Source organism: Zea mays, chromosome 5 (assembly GCF_902167145.1).
Source record: "Zea mays cultivar B73 chromosome 5, Zm-B73-REFERENCE-NAM-5.0, whole genome shotgun sequence".
Lineage (NCBI taxonomy): Eukaryota > Viridiplantae > Streptophyta > Magnoliopsida > Poales > Poaceae > Zea > Zea mays.
Window position 1 is genome coordinate 67,997,071 of NC_050100.1, and position 26,263 is coordinate 68,023,333.

At 43.4% G+C, this 26,263-nt stretch overlaps 3 protein-coding genes across 4 annotated transcripts; 1 reads left to right on the forward strand and 2 right to left on the reverse strand.

The window, feature by feature from the left end:
* Nucleotides 1-3,011: 3,011 nt before the first annotated feature.
* Nucleotides 3,012-13,102, reverse strand: LOC103626500 (uridine kinase-like protein 3). The gene is made up of 16 exons (NM_001351769.1): nt 12,936-13,102; nt 12,658-12,825; nt 12,406-12,497; nt 12,168-12,237; nt 11,957-12,072; nt 11,494-11,590; nt 10,880-10,959; nt 10,503-10,697; nt 6,202-6,285; nt 6,063-6,123; nt 4,655-4,715; nt 4,145-4,238; nt 4,003-4,075; nt 3,726-3,808; nt 3,258-3,448; nt 3,012-3,182 (listed from the first exon to the last, which is right to left on the reverse strand). The coding sequence occupies exons 2-16, from the start codon at nt 12,815-12,817 to the stop codon at nt 3,173-3,175; spliced, it is 1,467 nt and encodes a 488-aa protein (NP_001338698.1). The 5' UTR covers nt 12,818-12,825; nt 12,936-13,102; the 3' UTR covers nt 3,012-3,172.
* Nucleotides 13,103-14,462: 1,360 nt separating this feature from the next.
* On the reverse strand, nt 14,463-25,544 carry LOC606412 (protein disulfide isomerase 4). The gene is made up of 11 exons (NM_001112287.2): nt 24,673-25,544; nt 19,007-19,172; nt 18,791-18,909; nt 18,530-18,610; nt 17,940-18,026; nt 17,781-17,855; nt 16,849-16,917; nt 16,656-16,736; nt 16,230-16,364; nt 14,850-14,906; nt 14,463-14,746 (listed from the first exon to the last, which is right to left on the reverse strand). The coding sequence occupies exons 1-11, from the start codon at nt 25,348-25,350 to the stop codon at nt 14,609-14,611; spliced, it is 1,686 nt and encodes a 561-aa protein (NP_001105757.1). The 5' UTR covers nt 25,351-25,544; the 3' UTR covers nt 14,463-14,608.
* On the forward strand, nt 19,179-23,873 carry LOC103626501 (wings apart-like protein 1). Of its 2 annotated transcripts, XM_008646916.4 has the most exons (4): nt 19,179-20,175; nt 20,794-21,127; nt 21,388-21,500; nt 22,530-23,873. In XM_008646916.4, the coding sequence occupies exons 1-4, from the start codon at nt 19,993-19,995 to the stop codon at nt 22,563-22,565; spliced, it is 666 nt and encodes a 221-aa protein (XP_008645138.1). In that variant the 5' UTR covers nt 19,179-19,992; the 3' UTR covers nt 22,566-23,873. The 2 variants fall into 2 exon arrangements, with proteins under 2 accessions (XP_008645138.1, XP_008645136.1); XM_008646914.4 differs by lacking the exon at nt 22,530-23,873 and having other exon boundaries at nt 21,388-21,738.
* Nucleotides 25,545-26,263: the final 719 nt, after the last annotated feature.

The window sequence follows — 26,263 nt, forward strand, 5'->3', positions numbered from 1 at the left end:
AGTTGATCATTGGATCACTTGAGAGGAGTTGAGTGCAACTCTCATCCGTTGGGACGCCACAACGTGGAGTAGGCAAGTGTTGTACTTGGCCGAACCACGGGATAAACCACTGTGTCTTCTCTGTGTTGAACTCTTTGTGGTTATCGTATTGTGCAAGATCTTCTCTCTAGCCACTTGGCATTAACTGTGCTAACGCTTAATCAAAGTTTTGTGGCTTAAGTTTTTAAGTTTTACAGGATCACCTATTCACCCCCCCCCTCTAGGTGCTCTCACTTTGCCGGGGAATATGAATTAGGACTAGCTGACTTAGCTTCAGTTCGACAAGGACGCGAAGAATCGGTTAATGATTATATCCGGAGGTTCCGGGACACTAGAAACCGATGCTTTCGGATCCATGTCGCAGACAAAGAGCTAGCAGGGTTAGCTTTTAATGGGTTGCTATCCTACTTAAGAGACAAATTAGATGGGACCCAGTTCTTTTCGATAGCCCAGCTACATCAGCGGGCTTTAGCCTGTGAAAGCCGATTTAAAGAGACATCAAAATCGGCCGCCCGTACTATACATCTAATAGAGCGTGATAGTTCAGATGATGAATCCGCAGATGTATATACCGCTGAGTTTATTTGGCCAACAAAGGCCAAATCTTCAGCATGTTCTTCCTTACAGCCGGTTCAAAAGAATCAGCAAGAAGAGATTAAATTTACCTTTAATGTTGCCAAATGCGATAAGATATTTGATGAGCTACTTAAAAATGGCAACATTAAATTAACTCATACTATCCCTCCTATAGATGAATTAAAGAGACGTGCTTATTGTAAGTGGCATAATTCTTTTTCTCATGCCACCAATGACTGTAATGTTTTTCGTCGACAGGTACAATCGGCCATAAATGAGGGCCGATTGGCTTTTCAGGAAATGCAAGTGGACACACAACCATTTCCTGTTAATACAATAGATATCGCATGCAAAAAGATCTTAGTTCGGCCCGAAATGGCCGATAAAGGCAAAAGCAAAGACATAATCATTGGTAGTCCTCGCACGTCGAATATATCACAAAAGGAGATTGTTCGAAAGGCTCCGGGCAATAAGGCTAAAAAGTCCGGAGGCACCGGGGGGCAGGCACAATTAATGAGTCAAGCACGACAGCCTGTCCTGAGCATCACGGACGATCTGGCACCTACGAGCGGACGGTCCGGTGTTCAGATAGACGATTCGGCTAACTCTGCCGGACAGTCCGCCTATGCCCAAAGGTGTCAGCCTCCACACAAAACCTTAAAAGGGAAGGAGACACAACGGCGAAGCACAAATGGTCGACTGATCAAAGCTGACTCTACTTTTGATCAGTTGCTCTCCAAAAATGCTAGCAAAAAGACCATTCCACGTGATCGGTCAACAAAGAAACCCCGGTCACCTACTAAAACGAAACGGCCGAACAAAATGGCCCAAAAGGCGACGCGACAAGCATCGTCTGTTCATCCTATGAGACCAGGGTACTTTCCACCCGTTTATTCATCGTCGGTATATTGTCCTACCCAAATGTGGAATAACATGGTGATGAATGCATGGTACATGTATAGTCCCTTTGTCTATCCAGGCTGGGGGGCACCTCCATTCTATTTATTTTGATCCATTAATGAAATGGTCATGGCCGAGAAAGATACAATCCAAAACGGCCTTTATACATTGGTGCTTTATTGAATGATCTCTATTTTGAAAAGCCGATGACTTACATCAGGTTTAGTTCATATGCTTTTGGTTCGTTAACCTTCACCAAAAGGCAGGGAGCATATGTTGAAGGCTAAAATGAGCCTTGCGGACGGTCCGGCCCTGAGGCCGGACGGTCTGCGGTCCGGACGGTCCACGGTGGCGGCACGGACGGTCCGCGCGCGCGCAGAGTCAGTTAGGGTTCCTAGTTTCTCGCGGGATTTGTTGCCTAAAACCGCGGGATTAACTCGGGAAACAGTTGGAAACGGATCCAGACCTCCCCCTTTATATAGATGAAGGGCTACGGCCGATTGAACCCCCCATCAATCGAACAAATCAAGTCTATTTCTCGTTTTTACCTTACGCATTAGGAATAGTTCTAGTCTAGTTCTAGTTTAGCCTCTCAATCTCCAAATTCTCCGCCTCTCTTCGACTCTACGTCGATTAGAGGAGTCTAGGTCGGCCTGCCGAGCCTAGACAACACCTAGGATCTCTCCTCCCCGACGGGGTCCCTCCCGGGAGCGAGATCCAGACGCCGCCGGCGACCTTCGCCACCCCCTGCGCACGCGCGGACCGTCCGGCCTGTAGGCGCGGACCGTCCGGCCGTCAGGCAGGGAACCTTTGCCCCTGCTCCAGGTCGCGGACCGTCCGGTCCCTGGTCGCGGACCGTCCGCGCCTGTGCAGAGAGCACCGCCACCGGTTCTTGTTGAGTGTTTGGCACCCGAAAAAGGTGTCAACACTTACAAAGAACGGTTTCTTTAGATTTACAACACCCGTGAGTAACTTATGTAGGATCATATTTTTTTTCGCAAATTTTAGATTCATGACCGCTCGGATTGTTGTTTGTTCTGGCATGTCAAACATAACAATTTAGTCACTCAGCCACATGTTAAAAAGAGAGGAGGGGGTGAATTTTCGTTTTTAGAGTAGCTGCATCATTTGGAATTAGGTCGGTAGAGTCCATGGCTCCATGCAAGGAGGCTAGCTCCCGATGAAAGATTCATCGTCGCACCTTCTTATCCACGCTCTCTAGCACCTTTAAAAAAACACAGTTGAGCTGCTAGTGTTACGAATGCTGGTACTACCGTACTAGTTAGCATCAAACAAGATGACAGGATGCCAACTCCTTTGGGGTTAACTTTTGAACTATGGATCATCACAAGGCCACAACATCAAACCCTTGGGTCCAATCCAAAACAACATACATTTCGTCCTCTAGAGGCTGCTGAAGAGGACACGATATGTATTGTGTAGAGTGCCAAAATGAGCTGAACAAGAGGCTGCTTTCGAAACTGGGACAAAAAAAATAAAAATGGAACAAATCCAATTATATTAAGAGGTGATTTCTGTCTGGATGTTCCATGGTACAGTGTCTGGTAATGAAAACATTATGATGGCATTCTAGAGTTTGGAATGCTGATATAAGTTTCTCAAAAATTGGAGAATACGCCGCAGCCATGGCTTCATGTCACAAGAGCCTGCACGGTTGCAGGCCGGGTGAGCTAGTTAAGCGGCAAAAATTTGAGCTAGTAGCAAAGTAAATAGAATCTCACCTGACACGATTTTTATCGTCACAAAAGAATGGCGTCGATGACTGATAATCATCTGTTCCAAAGTATCTGTCTCCAAATTCGCCCATCCCAGGCACAACACGGAAATCATCATTTAGACCAAACTCAATCTCCGAAGTAACGATCTTCACTCTAGGGAATCTCTTGCTCACCACATGCACTCCTTGGGGCGCCTGTAAGAGCAAACTGATGAGTTAGATTTCCAAGCCACTACGCGCTACACGCCATCATGTACACACTTCACAGATACAGTTGTTACAAAATTGCTTCTGTGATATTAGTTACAATGGAGAGTTCAGATGAAAAGGCTAGAAGACAACCAAGCTCAGTAAACCATGGTACTACAATAGGGGGTGCAAGGATGATACATCAATCCTATAAATAAGCTCCAAAGACTAGTTATATACATCCGCAAAACCAAGAAAATGCTCAGCACTTCATAAGACTTACTGAAATAAGATTAAGGAATATAATATTTGCTTCTTGTACACCCTTCTTCAATAGAAGGGAGATGGCCTGAACTGCTGAATTTCCTGATCAGGATAAAATGGAGACTGAATGAGATAACAAGAAATATTAAAAAAATGTAACTTCTAGTGCAGTGCTGTTTTGCTAATGTAATCAAACAAAATGGTACTCATGTGCATGGAAGAGAGATTGAAAATTTTATAAGATTTAATTGACATGAAAGGTGGTGCCGTCCAGTGAACAGGAATAAAAAATGAACCTGTTCCCAATATGGGGTCCAACAGAAGAACATGCCTATTTGCAATATCTTTTGGTAAATTTTGATAGATGAGCTGCAAAAAAAAAATAGATCTTAGTAATTTGACTCACCCTAACACATGGCAAAAGTTGATAAATCAGACCTGTTGTCCATTGTCTCCTTCCCGATGAATAAGAATCTTCCCAATCTTTATACCTTTACAGCATGCTCGTAACGCATTCTCCATGCTTTCGCCACTGGAAAGCAGTTGTAGCAAATCATTTGCAGAGTACACTTTATTCAAGGATAGGGGGGATCATACATGTTCTTGTGATGAATTGAATTCTAGTGCATGAATGTTGAGTGGTTCAATAATGAATATTTATAGATAAAGTCATACTGTATTTGTAGGGACAGTGAACAATATCATATAGCAAAGATAAATGGGACTAGCAACAAAGTTCTCAATATGGTCAAGTGCAGAGCATTTGTACAGTATCAATGCAGCAAAAATAATTAATTCGCAGGCTGTCTAGGACACAGTATCAACATAATGATATCACTGTTATACTATACATAGCCTTTTTCCTCCTTTTGTGAGTGCCTAAGTCATTAACTCGGTTAGAACCTAAACAAGCATACAAAGAATATATTGTTTAGGAAAAGTTGGTACCTCCTGATCACTGAGACACCACACAACCTTTTGGAGAACTCCACACCAGTGTAAACAGATCCTGCATACACAATAAAGTGCGCCGAGAAAATATAAAGTACTAACCACAGAGAATACAAACAGATGTAATTCCATCAAATACTTAAGCTACAAGACAGCAAAATTATGGACTGCAGAGAGATAAACCGATGTCCCACTAGCAAGCAATAACAATCACTTTTTTCTATTTGTAGCAACCATGCAAAAGTTTTCCTGTGACTCTAAACCAGGGATTTCCGAGTAAGCAAGCAACACTAAACAAGCGTGCGCGAGACAAATCATTGTAGCAACTAGCAAGTCTAATTCACACGCAAAGAGTTTGCCTGATCATCTGTATAAATTAGTGTGTGTCAATCAAGTAAAAACTATGCCGGTATTCTGGCCACACAACTAGCAAGTCTAATTAGGAATGGCAACATGGAATTCCCTGTCAGGGGATGGCTCCTCATCCCCGCGGGGAGAAAATTTTCCTTGTTCCCGTCCCCGCGAATGCTCAATGGGAGAGCTTTTTCTACCATCCCCGGTCCGTGTCCCACACGAAGAATTTATCCCTACGGGAACCCGTCCCCATTACAAAATGCAACATTTGGAGGCAAATGCAAATCGATTATGTCAAATCAAGATAAATTGAACAAGCAAGATTTAAAATTACAATAGGAATCTACTTTAGAGTTTAGTTCGCTATTTATACTAGGTTATATGTTGAGTTTCTTGTAGAATTATAACAAGCCAAAGGACTAATTTAGAGTACGAGAAGTTTGCAGGGTGGGTACACTGAGAATGGGGAGTTGGGGACATGAGAATGAGGACAGGAGATGGTTCCCCGTCCCCGCGAAACCCAACAGTGACTAAATTTTCCCCATTTCGATCCCCGCGGGAATTAAATTGACCCCATCACCATCCCCTAATAGGGGAATTCCTCGTGAGGAATCGGAGATCGAGTCCCCATTGCCATCTCTAAGTCTAGTTCACACTTTAGCCCAGAATTTGCCCAATCATCTGTATAAATTAGTGTGCCAGTCAAAGAAACACTATGCTAGTACTACAGACATAGCAACCTCGTTACTTGGACCAGTAAAAATATTGTTCAAGTTTTTCGATCTAACTCCGAATATGAAATTAGATATTCTAAGCAAATGATCATTGTTTTTTGCTCATGTGCAAGCTAATGAATTAGCTAACAAGAATGGATCATATCAAAGTACCAAATAGGATGATAGAGCATGCTGTTGTCAGGATTCAACAATCACATAACTACATAAGCTTTATATTTAGCCACATTATCATGAACATGTACTCTCATTTCATTTTAAGAGAAAACTTATATGCACGAAGAAAACAGGGAACCAAATACAGAGGACCTGCTTACCAGTCGGAGTGATGACCTGCTTTTCCTGAAAAGGAAGATGACCAAGACCATGTTCCACAACCTATTTTCCACAAAGAGTTTTAAGATACCATGCAAACCCACATAAAAGGTAACTCATCAAAAACATTTATATACTGACCAGTCGAATCAACCGATCAGCATAAAATATGAAATCATGTGTTGCTGTGGCAGCATCCCTTATTATTGTGTGCATGCCTCGTATCTGAAACAAAACAGCATGAACAATGAAAGAGTTATACAAAACAGTAATTACGGAATTGCATATCCATGCCTCCTCCGTTCCAAACTGTAGTCGGTTTGCCTTTTCTAGGTATGTAGTACTTGTTAATGTACCTAAATATACACTATGACTATAAAAGACAAAAACAACTTGTGGTTTGGAATGGAGAGTGTTAGGCAATAGAATATGCCATCTGTGGATATCCTAGCTGCTATAGAGGTGGATCGTCGAGAGTCTGGGCAGCCTGCCCAGTCGGCGTCAGAGTAGGCAGTCAGCTTGGTGACAGACCCGGTGCCAATGTGAAGACCCGAGGAGAGAGTCCCCTGGACGAAGCGTAAGATGCGCTTGACCAGCGCACGGTGAGGCTCGCGCGGGGCGTGCATGAAGAGGCACACCTGCTGAACAGCATATGCCAGATCAGGACGAGTCAACGTCAGGTACTGGAGAGCCCCCGCTAAGCTCCTGTACTCTGATACATCCTTCTCTGACAGTAGATCCCCGTCGGTCGCAGATAGCTTGGCGTGAGTGTCAACAGGTGTCGATGTCGGATGACACTCAGCCATGCCTGCGCGCTGAAGAAGCTCGACCGCGTACTGTCGCTGGGAGAGGAAGAGACCATCGGAGGAGCGCGTGACAGCGATGCCGAGGAAGTGGTGGAGGGCGCCAAGATCCGTCATGGAAAACTCGGAGCTCAACCGAGTCATAATGCGTTGTAGCAGGGCCGACGACGAGGCGGTGAGGATGATGTCGTCGACGTACAACAGTAGGTAGGCGAGACTTGTCCCCTCTCGTAGAACGAAAAGAGACGTGTCGGAGATGGAGGCGACGAAGCCGAGGTGCCGGACGAAGGTGGCGAAGCGCTGGTACCATGCCCGCGGAGCCTGCTTCAGGCCATACAAGGACTTCTGCAGATGGCAGACGTGATCTGGAGCGCCAGGGTCGACGAATCCTGGCGGTTGTTGGCAGTAGACGGTCTCCTCGAGGTGGCCGTGAAGAAAGGCGTTCTTCACGTCCAGTTGATGAATGGGCCAGGCGCGGGATGCAGCGATGCTGAGTACAGACCGTATGGTAGCCGGTTTGACAACCGGGCTGAAGGTCTCGTCGTAGTCAACGCCCTCGCGCTGGGAGAAGCCACGGACAACCCAGCGAGCCTTGTGGCGAGCAAGGGACCCATCGGCATGGAACTTGTGCCGGAAGATCCACTTCCCCGTTACGACGTTGGCTCCGGGGGGCCGCGGAACAAGCTCCCAGGTGTTGTTGTCGACGAGGGCCTGATATTCATCCATCATCGCGGCACGCCAGTTAGCGTCGGCCAGCGCGCTGCGGTAGTTTGTCGGAAGCGGCGATGGTGAGGATGACGTCGTGGCCGCCAGCCCCTCATAGCAGACACGAGGAATGGCACCCGTCATGGTGCGAGTGACGCGCGGCGACGGCGGAGGCGATGAAGTCATAGGGGCTGCTGGGACAGCTGCCGGCTCGGACGTAGACGTCGTACGGGAACGACGGACGTAGACTCGTGGGAAGGGAACCACGTCGGGTCCAGGCGGGGGCACGGGACCACGCCCGCCCGGTGTCGCAGAAGGCGAGTCATGTGAGGCTGCAACGTCTGGGGGCGGTTGCTCAACATCCGAGTGGGATGGAGCAACCACGGGCGTCGAGGATGGAGTCCCACCTGCAACAACAGTAGGACAGGGCACCGAAACCATATCGTCGTCGAGGAGGAATTCTAGGGAAGCAGAGGACGAGACGTCTGAGGTGGCTGCAAAGGGAAAGGTGGTCTCGTCGAATGTGACATGGCGAGAGATGATGATGCGACGGGTTGATAGGTCGAGACAGCGGTAACCTTTGTGTGAGCTAGGATATCCTAGGAAGATGCATGCCGTGGAGCGAGGGGCGAGCTTATGTTTAGAGGTTGCTTGCATGTTGGGGTAACATAGAGACCCAAAAACACGCAGATGGCTATAAGTTGGTGGTTGATTATGCAGACGAGTATAGGGAATTTCATGCTGAATAGAGGAGGATGGGCGCCTATTATGGAGGTAGCAGGCAATATGTGGGTGGTAGGGAAGCATGTAGAAGCATGGTGCGAATGGAATTGTTGAGTGTGCGGATGATACGTTCAGCCTTGCCATTTTGGGGAGATGTGTAGGGGCAGGAGAGGCGAAGGTGAGTGCCTTGAGCAGCGAGGAATTTGATGGTGGCAGTGTTTACGAATTCAGTGCCGTTATCAGCCTGAAAGCATTTGACGGGGAGGCTGAATTGTGTTTGGGCAGAGGCAGCAAGCTCGACTAAGTGTTGGTGGACATCAGATTTTTTTCGGAGCGGAAAAACCCAACAGTAGTGAGTGTAATCATCCAAACAGACCAAGTAATATGAAAAACCAGACAGACTATTGATGGGTGAAGTCCATACATCACAGTGAACGAGTTCAAAGGGTGCATGAGTTATGGAATGCGAAGAACTAAAAGGTAGACGCGTATGCTTGCCTAGTTGACATGAGTGACATAGGGAGTGTTGTACTTTATTACAGGAAATAACATGAAGTTTATTGAGACGCTCTAAAACGGCGGGGGCGGGGTGACCGAGACGTTGATGCCAGAGAGTTGACGATGCAGCCAGGAGAGCATGAGGTGGAGCGCCAGGTGTGGAGGCAGGCATGGTGTATAGGTCCCCGTCGCAGTTACAACGGAGAATCACGCGTTCCGTCCTGAGATCCTTAATAGAGAAACCATGGGCGTCAAATTCAAAGGAACAATTCTTGTCGCGAGTGAATTGACGAACGGATACCAGGTTGCGGACTATGGATGGGGCGACAAGGATATTATTAAGAGCAAAATTTGTTGTAGGTGTAGGAAGGACGGAATGACCTCTAGACATAACAGGTATACTAGTGCCATTACCTACTGTTATTGAGGAGATGGAGGGGGGAAGGCGCTGAGTAAGCATACCATCCGAGGACGTCATGTGCGTAGAGGCGCCGGAGTCAACAACCCAGGGCGAGTTGCCCTGAAGTTGCATGTTTTGCAGGGCAGCGATGAGGCCTGCTGCATCCCAGGTGCTGGTGGAGGTGTTGGAGCTGCTGGAGGACGCCTGGAGTGGAGCGAAGGCGGTGTGGGCCTGCGGGGAAGACCCGAGAATGCCCAGGGTGCGCCCAGCCTGGGCACCAGAACCTCCCTGGCGGCGCTGTCCAGGAGGGGTGACACGCTCTCCAGGGGCCACACGTTCGCCAGTCCAGGGATTAAAGCCCCAGGGAACACGTTTGTTGGTGCTGGTGTTGCCGGAGTTGTTTTCTGCGACAATGTCAGCGCCGTCTACATGACGGCCAACCCCATCCACCACAAGCGAACGAAGCACATCGAGATCGACATTCACTTCATCCGCGAAAAGGTGGCCCTTGGTGAAATTCGGGTTCTCCATGTGCCCTCCTCTCACCAGTTCGCCGACATCATGACTAAAGGGCTTCCGACAGCACTCTTTCGAGAATTTCGATCCAGTCTTTGCGTCCGGGAGCCTCCCGCTGCGACTGCGGGCGGGTGTTAGGCAATAGAATATGCCATCTGTGGATATCCTAGCTGCTATAGATAGCAGATGTAAATCAGGGATAGAATCCTAGCTGCTATAGATAGCAGATGTAAATCAGGGATTAGTTGCTAGATATAGCAGATGTAAATCAGGGATAAATCAGGGGAATTATCCCTGCCTTGTAAAGCAGGCCAGCCAGCTCTATATAATAGAAGGTGCCCCCTCTCATTGAGGTGTGGCCAATTGCCCTCAACTCTGTTTCTCTACAGAGAGTACATACAAACTACAGGGACATCAAACAGCAAGCAACGAACAACAACAAAAACATAGTCATTTAGTCCCAAACACGTTGGGGTAGGCTAGAGTTGAAACCCAACAAGAGTCACCAAAAAGAGAAAGAGAAAGGGGAGGAAAAAGGATCTGAGAGAACTAAAAGAGAAAAAGGTCTAATCACGGTATGTGGATAGCTTCTTTCCAAGCACACCTATCCAAACACAACTCTTTTGGGATACCACATCCCTTCAAGTCCTCAAGTCAAATTTGGCCTCCCTCTACCTCCATATTATTGTCCAATATTATGATGCCTCTATGCATCAATGCCTCTACAGTTCTCCGTTTACAATCAAACAGCAAACAAATTTTCAGAAAAATAAAAATGAATGTTTTACATTAGGTACCTGATAAGTAGTCTGAATTACATACAAATTGGGGTGTATTTTGCAAAGATCATGCTGTCCAAGTTTAGTCCGAATATGTTGAACAATTAGATCAATTGCCACATCATTGTCTCCACCTCGTGGGATGATAATATCAGCATACTTCTTCGTTGGGAGGATGAAGTCTTCAAAAGCAGGCTTAACAAATTTTGAGTACTGTGGAAAAGTGTTTTATTAGCCAAAAAATGATAAGAATGAGTAGACAACAGATAGCTTAATGTACACTATGCAACAAGACAAGAATATTATATTAGATGAAAATGCTATAGAATCAAGACCCGCTAAATGTTGTTAGATTTGATGCACAACAAAAATTGCAATAGAGGAAGCTTTGTAACCTGATCTAACACAGCTTTGATATCTCTACCCTTGTCAATGGTATCACGACGGATCCTCCTTGTTAACCGTACGTCGGCATCTGAGAAATCAATAAGTGAGTGTTATAACAAAAAATACCTCATGGCCATGAAACCAATTAGTGGGTTTTGAAAGCCTATAGGCTACTCTGACAAAGTACTATGTTCAACATATGGTAAGGAAGCAAAAAACTATGATAAAAAATCAGTATTTCTGGATTCATAATTTAAGTTAACTTTGATGATATCTTCAATAAACAAGTAACCTGATCTAACACAACATGTGCGGTTTGTGCATTAAAAAAATTCTGAGAATTCAGGACAAAAGAAAAAAATCTCTATCAGCTCAGTAAGATTATAGTACACCACGTTAACATGAATGACTCAAAATATAAGTATTCATACAAGTGGACTTATAAATGAAATGATTCATAGTCTCAAGTTTTTGGATAAAGGGCAGAAAATTATTAACAATGATGCATTTCTAGTTCAGAAAATAGTCAGGAATCAATGCTTGTGCATTGGGAACTTCTGGAATATCAACAGGCAAGGGAGACAGAAGAAAACATCATCAACTTATAAGCAAATATTTGTACCTGTATCAACGAAGATCTTCATGTTCATCAAATCCCTGAGGCGTGAATCATGAAAAACTAGAATTCCTTCCAAAATAATAACATCTGAAGGATTAACCTGGCGACAGTTTTAAATTAGGGTTGCTTGTATAAATCAAGTATTGCATTGATGAATAAATAACGTAAACAAACCAGCAGAAAGCAAATGTTTTCTGTTAAATGTACAATACGAAATCGATGTGAAGAAATAAGCGGTTGTACAAATAGCAAATAGTGTATCAGGTACTTACCATAAATTGTAGTTTTTCACAAAAAAAATCTGGAGCAGGTTATTATTGGGACCATACAAAACAATATAACTTATTCAGGACAATGTGCAGATATTCTTTTTGAAAATGTAATGTTGTATTCAGAGGCTCATAAAGGCCGATCAGTTTACCAGTCAGGTTGATTATTAAGAATTGCACTAAACTTAAAATATTACCTTCCTTGCATTTGGTACACTCTTGTATGTCTTGAAGTTGTAATTAGGGATGTCGACAGCTTTGCCATGTTTCAAGTTTTGCATACAAGAGAGAAGTAGCTCTGTATGAAATGCATCTGAAATAGGAAAAGATAGATACAGCAGCACATTCAGTGCAGAACTCTTGGGACTAGGATAGTAAATATAATTCTTGTGTAAGGATGAATTCGACCTGGATGATCAAAATTATAATCATGAACATGGACTAATTCTTCATCCGTCAATCCATAATAAAAGGACTCCTGCAAATATTGTAACCTCATTGCTTGTAGTTATAAGAGACTGGAAACAGTGTGACATGGCAATGTGATAATCTAGCATGAAGAGGGCATAGTTTGGTGCCTACCAATGCAGTACCATGCTACTTTGCACATATGCCACAAGATGAGGCCAAGCAGTAATGCACAAACCTGTGTAACAGCCACAACGCGCTGGTCACGGAGCTGATCAATGATCATCTTGCACACGGTACTTTTGCCTGACGATGCACCCCCAGCAACGCCTGTACCCAATACCACATTAGGGCATGCTGCATTCAGGGCCAACATCGATCTACGCTATACTCATCAATTGGCATACATCCTACTGAATTGTCATTAGGCTAGGCGCAGAAAGATAGGGAGAGAGTCCATGGCATCAACCAATCAAGTATATATACGGACCAATAACAAAGGGCTCCTGATGGCCATTCTCCAGGCCAGACGTCGTTGGTTCTTCCTCGGAGGAGGCGGAAAACTGGACGTTGGGACCGTCCAGACGGAGAGCAGAGCAATGGACTCCGGCGGCGGCATCGAGCACCTCATCTACCGATTTCGAACCCATATATACGCCTAGCAGGGGAGTGTGAGCGTCAAACAAATCCGAAATAAATTGTATGCCAACAAAGATTTGGCTTTAGAGGTATCGCAAATCAGGCAAGCAAGGATGTTTCTTTTTTTACCGGAGAGAAACGGAGGAGGGCGAGGAAAGGGCCGACGCCGCCTGGGAGGAGCCGAGAGGGGTGGCGCGGCGGGTGGATCTGGGGGAGAGGAAAAGGGGAAAGGCGCGTGGTCGGCGCGGCGGGAGGTGTGCAGAGATGAGAGGGAGCCTACAAGAATACATGTATGTGCATTGTGGCTTGTATAAACTTTTGTTTTAATAAAACACAAAAAGAAAGAAAGATATATGTTGTGTTCGATAGGTTCAAAATTTCGGCTAAATTATTAGGTTCAATTTTTTGGCTAAATTTCACAGAAATTTTTGGCTAAATTTCACATAAATTTTTTGATAGTTTCGATGACGGCCAGAAGAGAAATCCGAAATCTCGTATTAAACTAATAAATTAGTATGCTTACAGCTATAGACTTATATTTTCTACTGTTTACGTTCTATATTCTTCTACTTAATATTTCCTTCAGGTCTAAATTATAGGTCGATTTGATAAAGTTTAAGTTAAACTTATAAAGTTTTTAACTATAAATACTGCTTTATTATTTAGTTAAAAACCTAATAGTGATTTGTCTTAAAAAGTATTATTATAAATTGTATATTAAATATATTAAAAATTTATTTGTATTTTAACAAAAAAAATTATTAGTCATATCCTAAATGAAATATAATTTGGACCTGGATTACAAACCATGCTAATATTTTATGTAGATCTAAAAGTTTTAGGAGAAAATCTCTATCTCTTCTTCTATCTACTGTGTAAAGCATTTTTTTTACGTTCACGTCTCCCTGCTCCCCATATTTAAAATTATATAACGCCCCGTTACGCCCCGTTTGGATCACTGGAATTGAATTTCATTCTAATAATAATAATTTAGGCATATATCAATTAAGCTAATTCGATGTTATGCAAAATATATTTGTATACTATTATTAGCAAGATGTTAGGGATATTTATGTGTTACATTTTTATTATAGAGGAGTGAAAAGAAAAGTGTCATGTAAGTTACAGAGTAGAAACAAATTCTACTAATGCATAAAATCATTTTCCACCCTCCACCCCATGAATTTGTGATATGCTTATATATGAACTTTGGAAATTGGTGGAATGTCAAATTCCAAACTAAATAAGTTACTTTATTGAGGGAATTCCAATTTCTCTAAAATGAAGGGATCCAAACACCCCGTAAATGGAATTGTATGAGCATATACTCTATGTTTAAGTCTCTACTAGTCATATGCACTCTATGTTTAAGTCTATACTAGTTATATGTCTGTATATTGTTACGGTTTATATATATATATATATATATAACATATAATAAATTTTATTTTAATAAAATACAAAATATATGTTTTCTATTTATTAGGTTGATGTGAATGTGAAGTCATCAACCAAGATTCAAACACTCATTTATACATAATTTTAACTTATTTTTTACATAACTCTCCTATTATAGTAGTAGAAAAGAAATTATAGGAGTGAGAGTTGATTCTAAAAAAATGTAGGAGGTCTTTTGAAAAATATTGACGCTGGACTACGGTTGAAACTGGTGCTTTAATATAGTATAATATAAAGAAACAGATTTAGGTGATGTTTAAGCTGAAAACGCGAAATTCGGTGGCGGACCTAATTTTATAAAACCAAAATTCAAAACTCAGCTATCTATCAATGCATGACCTGCCCTACAGTTCGTCCTTGACACCATCCGTCTGGATGCTCTCCCTTCTTGACTCCTGGCGCTTCAACTTGAAAGGGATGCTAGCATGTTTCTTGATGAACCTGTACATATCTACCACTGTCCGCTCCCCCTCAAACGTGACCTACCAACACATCGAATCAGTCAATGTTCATAAAGATAGCACTGCTGAGAATAATGTGATTACAGGATACCACACATCAACAGGTAAAATGATAAGCACTTACAGGCTCAAAGCTTTTCTTCCCAGCTGGATAGAAGAGAATTGTTGGGTATCCGTCAGACTGTAACACAGGAACCCAGGTATCGTGTCATGCAAATATGCTAGTAAAATTGAAATTCAAGAAGAAAACCCAAGGAGACTACCAAATTGTCTACAGTAAGAGCCACGTTCGGTTATTCATATCCCATATGGATTGGAAAAAACTATGAAAATTTTTGACTTTTTTAGTATTTAAACTCACTCAGGGCTTGTTCGTTTGTGCCGGATTGGTGGGTCGGAATGATTTCTAACCGGATTGCTTCTCTAATTTATATAAACTTTAATTAGGCCTTGTTCGTTTCCGTCGGATTGCACCCGGAATCGTTCCAGCTAATCAAAGTTTATATAAATTAGAGAAGCAATCCGGTCAGGAATCGTTCCGACCCACCAATCCAACAGAAACGAACAAGGCCTTAGGTGGAACGATTCCGGGTGCAATCCGACACAAACGAACAAGGCCTCAATCATATCCAATCCACATGGATTGAGAGCAAAACGAACCCTGTTGGAAATAGTGATCCGTACTAACTGCCTCTCCGAATTGGAATGACTCCCTTTCACCTCCACGGTGGTTTGTCACACACTTCGGCTGGATGCCACGGTATAAGATAACGATCTCACTGCCCCCTAGTCATTGCTTCCAAGTTACCATTTACCAAAAAATATTAATTCCAGGCCTGGTGCAGTGGCGAGAGCTTCTCACTAAGTCTCCACACATGTGAGAGCCTCCAGCACTGGATTGTCTCGGTTTATACCTTCCTAGACCCTACTCATGTGAGAGCCTCCTGACACTGGATCTACCCTACTGATTCTCATATACTACCTGGCACAGAGATGGCCAGTGCCCAGTGCCCAGTAAACACACTCTGGCATGCATACAGCAGCAGACCCGGAACAGATCATATTCTTTTATCCATCATAAGACAATGCAACTTTGAGCATAAAATAAGTGTAAATGTTGTTCGCGTGTCATGATTACTAATGACATAACCAGAAAAAGTTTAGACATTGCAGAGGCTCCCAAACTTAGTTCTCCTCTTGATGTTGTTTTTTCAGTGCTAGCTTTAGAATCCGTGTGCACTACACTATAAACCATGAACACAGATATGTTCAAAAATATTAAGTTGGCATTGAATAAAATAAATACAAGACATTTCTAGCATTACATTTTTTTATAAATCATACATCCATTATAAATCCTAGTGACATAAGTTACAAAAACATAATTATCAAAATAACATCTGAGATAAGTTTTAAAAATGATAAATATAAAGAAAAAAAAGAATATTTTTCAAAAAAAATGGATGGTCAGCCAAAACCAACCATCTACGGCAGTAATACAAACCTTTGCACGTGGATGCTCATTGGTAGTACCATCCATTTTGGCTATCACAAGGGAGTCAACTCCACTTAGATGCTTGGCTAGTTTGTTGTAAGTAGGCTCCAGTGATTGACAATGCCCACACCACGGTGCATATATCTGTATCCAAAACGGCGTGTCGTTATTAATAACAAATAAGTCATATTTTCATAGAGATAAATGCATGGCTGTCCCCACTTTAAGACCTAAATCTGAGTTTGTGCTCCTTTTGTCCCTTTGCAACATTGTCCCTAGTTTGTAAGCAAAGTAGCAGCAATGGTGAAAACATATTGGGAACAGCTGGGGCAATGGCGCAAAGTGAAATAAAAAGGAGGGGAAATTAACCCTCAAAGTGGGGGCAACCATGCTGATGTCCTTTCTCACATGTCTGCCGAACTGCCAGGAACATACCTCCAGAAGTACATCTTTTGATTCATCCAAAACTATTACATCCAGACTCTTTCCAACAACAATTTTGACATCCCCATCATTCTGTGCGCAAAGACAATGTATAATGTCTCAGTAATGCGAACTGAGCGAAGAATGGGGATATATCAGATAATTCTCATGAGTTGAGAGATAATTCTCATGAGTTGAGACTCACAGATTCAGGTACTGGTTCAGACTTGTAGAATGGTGTAAGTTTGTCTTCCAAGAAACCTTCAGCGAAGTCCTGTGCATGAGCCAAAACATTGTAGGTATAAAAATATGTCACCAACTCCCCAGCCCCTCACGCTAGCACTAGCAGAATCCCACATCAAAAGTGACAAAATACTGAAATGTCGCCAGTGCACTGATTAAAAATAAATCCTACAGTTTAGTGCTAATTTTGGCAGATGCAGAGCATTGCAATTTGTTCATGAGAGGTTAGTGTACCTATCTATGAGGTGGAGGGGGGAGAGGATCACATTGGTGTGCCAGATAGGCAAGTACGTATTCATTAAGAACTCTCAAACAGTGTAGATAGTCACTAGCTACAAGATTGTCCATGTAACAAATATATAGCACATTACATTAGCTCTAAAATGGACTGCCTACAGCACACTCTTCAAAATTAATATGAGTCCACATAATAGGGGTATTGAATGATGCATGTTTCTTTAAGTGTGTATAGACTAGCTAGTAACTAGTAGCTGGCTTTCCTCTCCTTTCCTTCTCCCCTCCACATATGCAAAATGATTAAAAGGATCATTTATGGCCAAGTGAGGTGGTATTGTTGGAGACGGCCTAAGAAGATTTGTACTTGAGTGGCACACTTAAGAAGTTTTGGATCAAATCTGAATTTACGGTGCTTATAGGGCCTGGACATGACACCGTTGATGCAGTTTACTCAACAAAAGAACACATGAACAGAAAGCCTAAGTCAAGTAATGGTTAGTGAAACACACAAATCAGCTTAAAAGCCTAACAGTGGTGGCTTCACCTGCTGTTTTTTCATGTAAAAAATCAGCTTAAATTTAGTAACATAATGAATACTCAGTCTCAGTGTTAACCATTAGCAATAGTCATACGGTGCATTTCATATTCAGCAATTACCTTAATGGCTTCAAGTGACACCTCGCCATCAAGGAAAAATTTCCTAGCATCTTCATTACCAGTGTAAGCAAGAACCTGCAGCAGAACGCAATTGGAATTTACAAGGTGAGAATATAAAGACATGAAACCAGGTTAATAATGTAAGAAAAAAGGTATTACTGTGGTCTCTTGTCCAGTAAGACCAAAGTAGTTGGCAACTGGTTCACCAACTTCATCATTGTCTCGCTCCACAAAGACAAATAATAGCTGCATACAAGTGAACACACCTCATCTGTGATTAACAAAACACTCAAACACCAAGAAGCAATAAGAACAAAAGAAGTACAAGGAAAAACAACCAATGTGTTGGAAATTAACTTGAACATAGAACATGGAACAAAGTCAAGGATAGAAGTTCAAACAAAATTAGTGGGTCAACAGTGTAAGCAAGGTTAATCGCGTGTGATTAGACTGAACCCCTTGGGCCGTATATAGAGAGTACAGAAACTTGGGGGAATACCTCCCTAGACATACATGGCAATACCAGATTACAATCGTAATTGCCAAACATACTCTAACATGCCCCCACAGTCATAGCGGGAGCATTGCAAGCGGCTAGACTAAGGTTAATAGCGTGGGATTAAATCAATTAAGCCTCTTGGGCAGCATATATAAAGACTTTGGGGGAAAGTTGCCTCCCTAGACACATATGACAATACTGGATTACAACCCTAATTACCAAATATACTCTAACAAACAGAAAGAATTACCTTTCCCTTAAATGGCTTTGCTGCTTCCTTAAAGATGGACAGAAATTTTGAGGATTCACTTGCAACAGCAAATAGTAAAATCTGACTTGCAAAACAAAGACAGTATCTCAGTGAAGGAAAATATATGGACAAACAATGGCTAATAGTTAGCTAGCTAATTTCACTAGCAATTTTTTTAGCTAACGAACTATTAGCTCTAGTGCATTCAAACACTCCCTTAGAATGTAGAAAAGAGATCCTACTGTAGGCAACATCACGTGCCTGCTTCTTGATTGCATTGCCAAAAATAGAAGGGGAAGTTTCTTGAGTTAGTGTGGTAACCAAAGGAAGCTTGTTAGCAGACACAAAATCAGCAATGGCTGATGCTTTAAACTTTCCATCTGCATCACACATTGAATTATATCTGTTAATAGGTGCAAAAAAATGAAATTAAGCTAATACTGAAATCAAGAATGATTTAGAGATGAAGGCAACTACCATAGAAGGTCAACTTCTCCTCCTCTTTCTTCAGTAATACTATGGATGGACGCTTTGCTGCTGGGTCGATATGGAAAAGCTTAGCAACATCAGGAATCGAAGTTTGATAAAAGTTGATGCTATCTTCCAGCCTTGAAGCAGCAGCAAGCTCGTCACTGTGAGCACCCTATATCGCATTTGAAAAGAAGAAAGTTCCCATAATAATTTAAAAAGGGTCCAAGGACATGGAATCTACTAATCTTTTTTGCTGCTGCGAGTTATTTTCAGCCATTAACATTGGTCCTCAGGACATGGAAGTAGAACATTTAACCTTACTTGCTGGATGTATTATTGAAGTGTGGAAAAAAAATAGTAATCTCTACTAACTATTAAGGGCCAAATGTAGACTGCCCCCGCCCCTGTCTCCCTACACGCTCGGCCGCGCACCCCAGCCACGTCGCGATTCCGCCGGCGTCGCGCTGCATCCGCGGATTCCGCGCGCGCTCGGCCGCTCCAACCACGCCGCGATTCCCGGCGTGCGCGACGTGCCTCCGCCTCCCCTCCGCGCATGCGATGCCTCTCCTCTCCCCACGCCCCTCTCACATCCCACCCGCCCGTCCGTCTCGGCGTCCCCCGCATCCTCCGCCGCACGCACCGCAATACTCCTCAACGCCTCTCCTCCTCCAGATCCCGATGCCTAGGCTCCATGGCTGCCCTCGTCCCTACCTCCAGTCTCTCCGCCCTCTAGCTCAAGATCGCAAGCGCACATAAAGCCATGGAGCCTGCAGCCGAGGACACCACATCTGCCATGCCAAACTCGTGGGAGACGGCCGACATCGATGCTCACATGAGCCGACTCATCCTCTCCGCGTGTCGTGTGTCCTCCCCGCTGGACCTCGCCTTCTCCATGAAGAAGACAGTCACCTCCGTTACCCGAGGATAGATCGCGGGCCGACCCGACCCCTCCATCACCAATCGGCGCTGGCGGCATCTATTCCCCACTGGATATGCGGGCGAGAACATCATCCCGGTGGACGGTGGTCAAGCGGCGGTGTCCTCGAGAAGCAGAGCCTCCGGCACAGCTCCAACCTCTTCCTTCGACTTCGACCAAATCCATGAACTACAGATTCATCCGTCGACGGCAGCCCAATCAGGAACCAACGGACCAATCCATTGTTTTGCCTTTTGAGGTATGTTTTGATTTTGCAGTAAACTGCACACAACATTCTATTCTAATCTAGGGCCTGTCAATTCTGTAGCATATTAGCATTTTTTTATTTGTCCACGGAGACATGAACGAGCTCCCTCAATATGATGTTGGATTGTTTATTTGTTTTCTATTCTAAACTTGTACGTGCTAGGCTGGTTAGGCTCCTCCTCTACTTATTTTATTTTTTGTGTATTAATAAATTAATCGACTATTGTCCAAATCCATGAACTACAGATTCATCCGCCGACGGATTAATATATCAATCAATATATTATATCAAGTCTTTTATCTTTTTTTCTTAATGACTCACAGATCTCCTGCTTTTGTTCTAAAAAACCACTTCCTTTCTTTTCTACTTAATAAAGTTTTTGACTTTTCATTGTCTATGAGATGCAACTTTATCCATTGGTACAACTTAATGGAGGCATTCGAATGATAACTCTAATGATATTTTTATATAGTGAATCTATGTAACTCTAACCTTACAGGCATACAAATGGTCAACCTTTAGAATTTGATTGATGGCACTAGATTGTGGAACTCAGGTAGTAATACTTCAATACGGGTTCTGCTTATTGTTTCCTTTGTTATTATTCAGGTCCAAGACAATAATTTGCTGTCTTCAGAAACTTGTGTCCATTTCCTCCTCAAATTGTTAAACCCTCCGGTGAATGTTGTTGATGCCAAAGCACCATCAATAGGTTCCAAACTTCTTGGAATCGGTAAATTTCAGATGCTTAACGGTTCCAATAAGGATGTGGACTCTTGTTCAGAGGACATACTTTCAAAAGTTGAAGAAATCCTCTTAAGCTGCAAAGAGATCAAACCAGCAGACAGGGATTATAAGAGAACAACAAGGCCGGAACTATGTTCAAAGTGGCTTGCTTTGTTGACAATGGAAAAGGCGTGCTTGTCTGTTGTTGCATTAGAGGGTAAATTCTCCAATCAAAATTTTGGATCATGATTCTTTAGGTCTGATTTTATTAGTCAAAGCAATAAAATTAAATAATAAGATAAGTAATATCTTACAGCATTACATGGATGATTTTCTCAGGTTATTATCTCACTTGTTATTGATTGTTGTCATATTTAGAACTTTGAGTATTTTTCTTACTTTTAATTTAATAAACCTAATTTAGTAGCAAGGTTTGCCATCACATCATCAGTCTGAAGTGCTATAACATTTTTACAGATACATCTGACATGGTGTTAGAACTCGGAGGAAATTTCAAAGAAACATTAAGGCAGTTGGGTGGCCTTGATGATATTTTTAATGTCATGGTGAATTGCCATTCAGAACTGGAGGTAAGACCTTATTTGTGTGTATGTATGTTCTCTAACAGTTTATACAAAACTATTAAATTGGCATTATTTGTTATTTTGTTCTGCTATGGTAAAGGATGGTTAACTTTTGAGCCTTGTACAATTCATGCTCCAGTATACTTGGAGCTGCAATCTGATGAATATTATTTTGAGCAACATGAAAAAACATGTTGCAAGACAAGGATATGTTGCAGTAATTGCTTTGGTTGAAATGTTTTAGATTTCAAATGTACTGTTGGGTTTGTGTTGGGTTTCAACTCTAGCCTACCCCAACTTGCTCGGGACTAAAAGACTTTGTTGTTGTTGTTCATGTACTCTTACTGTGATTACCAATACATTTTGAACTTTGGAGAAATGATGAAGTAATCCTTTGAAGGCCTTGAAATTTGAATTTCCCATCCCATATACTCCCAAGCTGATGATTATTAACAGTCCCATCAAATAGTGTCATCAATGGGGTGTTTGGTTCGAGGAATCACCTTATCCTTGATGGGGTGGTCCATCATCAGGTGATCCTATATGAATTTGGTGGGATGATCTCATTCTCCATACATATACTATTTGTGTGCATATGAGGAATGTGATGATGATAGATCACCCTATTCCAATACTTAAACCAAACATTAATTTGAGGTGTGAGATGATGATGGACCACCTCTTTACAAAACCGAATAAAACATAGATGTCTTTTTGAGTTTTTGTTCTGTTCAGTATTTTCTTTTTTTATCTTTCTAGACATCTTGCTTGCACACTACCTCTTAATTAAGACCCACCCAAATATTTTTCTTTACCTGAAAAGAAAGAAACGCAGCATTCTGGAATATGTCTAGGCCTAGGGCTACTTTTTAGGCTAAAACAGCTATCATGCGAGAACGATTAACTAGAAGCTAGCAGGTGGTGTCTGGTCATGCTGTTGTAATTAGGGTAGTTGGGTTTGCTTCCAAACTGCAATAAGATTCCTTCCTAACCATAGTTGTTTAGATTTTGACAGAATAAGTTTCCAAATTACAGGTTTGTTCAAATACTCGTAGCCATGGTGTTCTTTAGAATGACAATGCTGGTAGTCTGAACATGAACCTGAACTGGATCATTTGGAATGCAGGAATTTCATGGTATAGAAATTTCACAGGAATTAGTTCAAAAACACAAGAAAATTTTTCTTTGTTCCAAAGGGGCCTAAACTGTCGGCAGTGTTCAGCTTCATGTTCTAAACTGGAGCAAGTTTCAGGTTCAGGTTACTGTTTACGAACTGGAAGAAGATAAGCATCAGGGTGGCGTCTCCTCAATCCTCAGTCCGTGGTGGTGGAGAGAGATAAAAAAAATCAGTGCAAATTCTTGCAGCGATCTCATTTCATGGACACCATTCGGCCAGACACAAACAGAAGAATTCATCATTTCGTCTGTTGCCTTGTTGCTGCAGCAGTAGCACGCGTTGTGGACTAACAAAGTGCTGTAGAGGAAGAGGAGAGAGCGTGGAACTCATGGCTAGGCTCAACTCAAATAAGGCCCAACGCAAATAAAAGCTTTGCTGGCCTTCTCCAAACACGTCAACATGGAGTACATTTCCCTGTTTCCTGCTACGACCCAGAAACTGGCTCAGATCATGGACTTGTGGTGCCGGTTCTTCGCTTAGTCGTCAGGCTCAGGCATTCTCTGGCGGTAAACCAAACAAACCAGAAGAATGCAACCCAGCCTGAAACGCATACGAAGCACAGTTGAAAGAGACAGTAGTATCGATAATGACAGTAACTGGTAGAGGCGGATTTGAGACTTGGAAAGGCATTTCGAGGACTGAAGATGGCAACTCGCAAGCAGCAGCGGTGGCGGCAGAAGTTCTAACTACAGGCATAAAAGTTAATTACTGAAGATTGCATTGCAAAAAAAAATGGCGAGTAACGGTATACCAGTGGCGATCGTGATGGCAACGACTGTCGCGATCGTGGTGGCCGAGATAACGGTATACCAGTCTGCAGCAGAACACTGCTGAATTTGATATATAGTGTGAGGTTTTTAACAGTGAAATCTTTTCACTGCGCGATTATTTCTATGTGTTCAGCAACTGATTATAGACACCGATGACATCTACTGATCGCTGACACCGATGACACCTACTGATCGCTGCTGGCTGAGATGGCAGAGCTGGAGAGCGACGAGGAAGAGGCAGACACCGATGACACCTACTGATCGCTCCTGCATGCAGCTCAGCAGCTGCTCAGTCATGGTGTCCAGTCCTTGTGCTGCAGACATGGCGCCGCCGAGCGTCCGAGCTTAACCCGTGCGTGTGATGACGGATGTTGTATTGCACTCTTTACTCTGTTTGTATAATAAAAGTCTGTACAGCGCTGTACAATTGCAGATTGTCTTGTACAGATAAACTAGCGTGCAGTGATATACTCCGTCCCAAATTCTATGTTCCAAAACGGTTTAAATAATTATATTTTTTAGAGAGATCAAAGTAGTTTTAAGTATGATTAAATTTATATAATAAAATAATACTAATTATGATACCAAATAAGTATCATGGATACTTAAGTATGATAAATTTATAAATAATATTACATTATAATCAGCTACTACAGAAAACTAAAGATAAAACGAAGCGCCGATCATGACAGAAGCCAAAATATATTATAGAGAGGTCATATCGCGGATGGTGTCGAGGACCAGAACGCGACGCTGGGACTTCTTTCGTGCTTGAGCGGCAAGAGCGAGGCCCACGAAACGGACAGTATGGACGCCCTCGTTCCACTCTTATGCTATTTTATATCTTAGAATGTGAATACTTATGTTTTTCTATAATAATCATGGGTCATTTTCACTATCCTGGGAAATTCGGATCTGTGTTCGCCTCATTTCCTGGACCCATCTTTCCAGCTCTATATCTGTTTCAGACTACGTTAGATTATTATGTGTTTCCGTTGCAACGCACGGGCATCCACCTAGTCTATTATATATAAGAAGCAGGCTTGGTTCCTTCCTCTGAGAAAAATCCTACAGTAACCGTTGTGCCTTTCAGGTTTAAGATGTGTTGTACAGACACTTGTCAACTAAACAGAAGAATAATTGGATTTGAAAGGTGTCTGTGCCTGTCAAAGTGTAGGAATAAAATGAAGTGAACAAAAAATAATTTACAAGGGTAATGGTTTGTTCGTACGGTTAGAGTGTCGAGGAAGGCAATGACGGCTTTGTCATCCCCGGTGAGTATCCTCTCGGCCTCGTGGACGCTGGTGACATCTTGCACGGCCGGGCCGAGCTTCTTGTTGATCCAGTCGACGATGGCGTCCTTGGTCCTCGCGCCGTTGTAGTCCTTGGGGACGCCGTCGATGAAGAGGATGATAGTGGGGAAGCCCTGGACGTCGTACCTCTGGGCTAGGTCGGTTTCCTCGGTGGCGTCGGCCTTGGCAAGAGCGAGATCGGTCTGGTTGTGGTGGACGGCGAGATGCGCGGCGGCGGCGGCGTATTCAGGGGCGAGCTCGCGGCAGTGGCCACACCAGGGGGCGTAGAACTCAACCATGACATGGCGGGTGGCGGCGAGGAAGGAGGAGAAGTTGGCGGCGGTGAGGACCACGACGTGGGTCTCGTCGATCTGCGGCTCGTAGTCTGGGAGGTCCTGGTCCTGATCTTGGAAGAGAAGGTCGTCGTCGTAGTCGCCGCCGCCGCCGCCCTCAGGCCACCCGTCAGGGTCGTTGGGTGGGATGTCTTCGGAGTTGTCAATAAGGTACTGGAGGTCGTCCACCTCCTCAGCCTTGTTGCTTCCGGCGGCGGCGGCGGTAGCGAGGAGGAAGAGCAGGAGGACCGGGAAAGATGGATGAGACGTTCTTGTTGATCCCATTTCCTCTCACCCGATTCTGCTTCTGGTATGCTCCAGCAAGAGGAATTGGACTGCTGCACAGGCAGCTGGTGAGATGAGATCCGTACTTGGTGGGCAGGGACTAGACTACTGTGAGCAGTGGGCAGGCCATCTTCTCCGGCGGGTCTATCTCCAGCGTCCAATTCTATTAATCCACTGAGAACAGTACAATCCACGATGTAAAACAGTGTTTTTAGTAACTATATGTAAACTTTTGGACACAGTTTAACTGAACAACACTGCAGCTACTTATTATCTACAATAAAAAGATAGTGCAGCATAGCCACAGCCAACGGCGACTAGAGATGGCCAAACGGGCCGCCCGGCCCGGCCCGGGCCGGGCCCGGTGAAGCCCGGCCAAAAACCGGGCCGGGCCTGCTGTGCCAGCGGGCTTAATTTTCTGTCCAAGCCCGGCCCGCAGCGGGCCTAAACGGGCCGGTAAGTACGTTTTAGTGTAAAAAAACCGGGCTTAACGGGCTTAGAGGTAAACGGGCCGTGCCGGGCTAGCCCGCCGTGCCTAGTTTCCTGTCCAAGCCCGCCCGCTTATTCTACCGTGCCGGGTTCGGACCGGGCCCAAAAAACGGGCTTCGTGCCGGGCTCACGGGCCTCGTGCTTTTTGGCCATCTATAACGGCGACAGCGGCTTTTAGAGTGGATGGGCTTTTTTACGACCTTTTTTCTGAAAAGCTGGATATGTGGTAAAACTGGTCGGTAAGAATATGGGTATTTGCAAACTGGCTGTCGGAAAAAGATATTGGTTAGAATATATTAGAATCTAGGTGTTTAGATGACCTAATTTTTCAAATGACAAATTTTAAAAGTAAATATGATAAAAAGTAACTTGTCCTACTAATAAGCACACAGTTGGAAATTAGCCCATGCTTTATCCATTATAA

Excerpts from the sequence above, each read along its gene's own strand:
- LOC103626500 (NM_001351769.1), bottom strand. The coding sequence starts at position 12,817 with ATGGGTTCGAAATCGGTAGATGAGGTGCTCGATGCCGCCGCCGGAGTC. Across the intron at positions 12,498-12,657 it reads TCAGGAGCCCTTTGTTATTG|GCGTTGCTGGGGGTGCATCG; the intron begins GTCCGTATATAT and ends TATTGGGTACAG. Across the intron at positions 4,076-4,144 it reads AAGGAGACAATGGACAACAG|CTCATCTATCAAAATTTACC; the intron begins GTCTGATTTATC and ends TTTTTTTTGCAG.
- LOC103626501 (XM_008646914.4), top strand. The coding sequence starts at position 19,993 with ATGCGGGCGAGAACATCATCCCGGTGGACGGTGGTCAAGCGGCGGTGT. Across the intron at positions 20,176-20,793 it reads CCATTGTTTTGCCTTTTGAG|GTCCAAGACAATAATTTGCT; the intron begins GTATGTTTTGAT and ends GTTATTATTCAG. Across the intron at positions 21,128-21,387 it reads GTCTGTTGTTGCATTAGAGG|ATACATCTGACATGGTGTTA; the intron begins GTAAATTCTCCA and ends ACATTTTTACAG.
- LOC606412 (NM_001112287.2), bottom strand. The coding sequence starts at position 25,350 with ATGGGATCAACAAGAACGTCTCATCCATCTTTCCCGGTCCTCCTGCTC. Across the intron at positions 16,737-16,848 it reads CTGAACCAGTACCTGAATCT|AATGATGGGGATGTCAAAAT; the intron begins GTGAGTCTCAAC and ends CTTTGCGCACAG. Across the intron at positions 14,907-16,229 it reads ATGAGCATCCACGTGCAAAG|TCTGACGGATACCCAACAAT; the intron begins GTTTGTATTACT and ends CCTGTGTTACAG.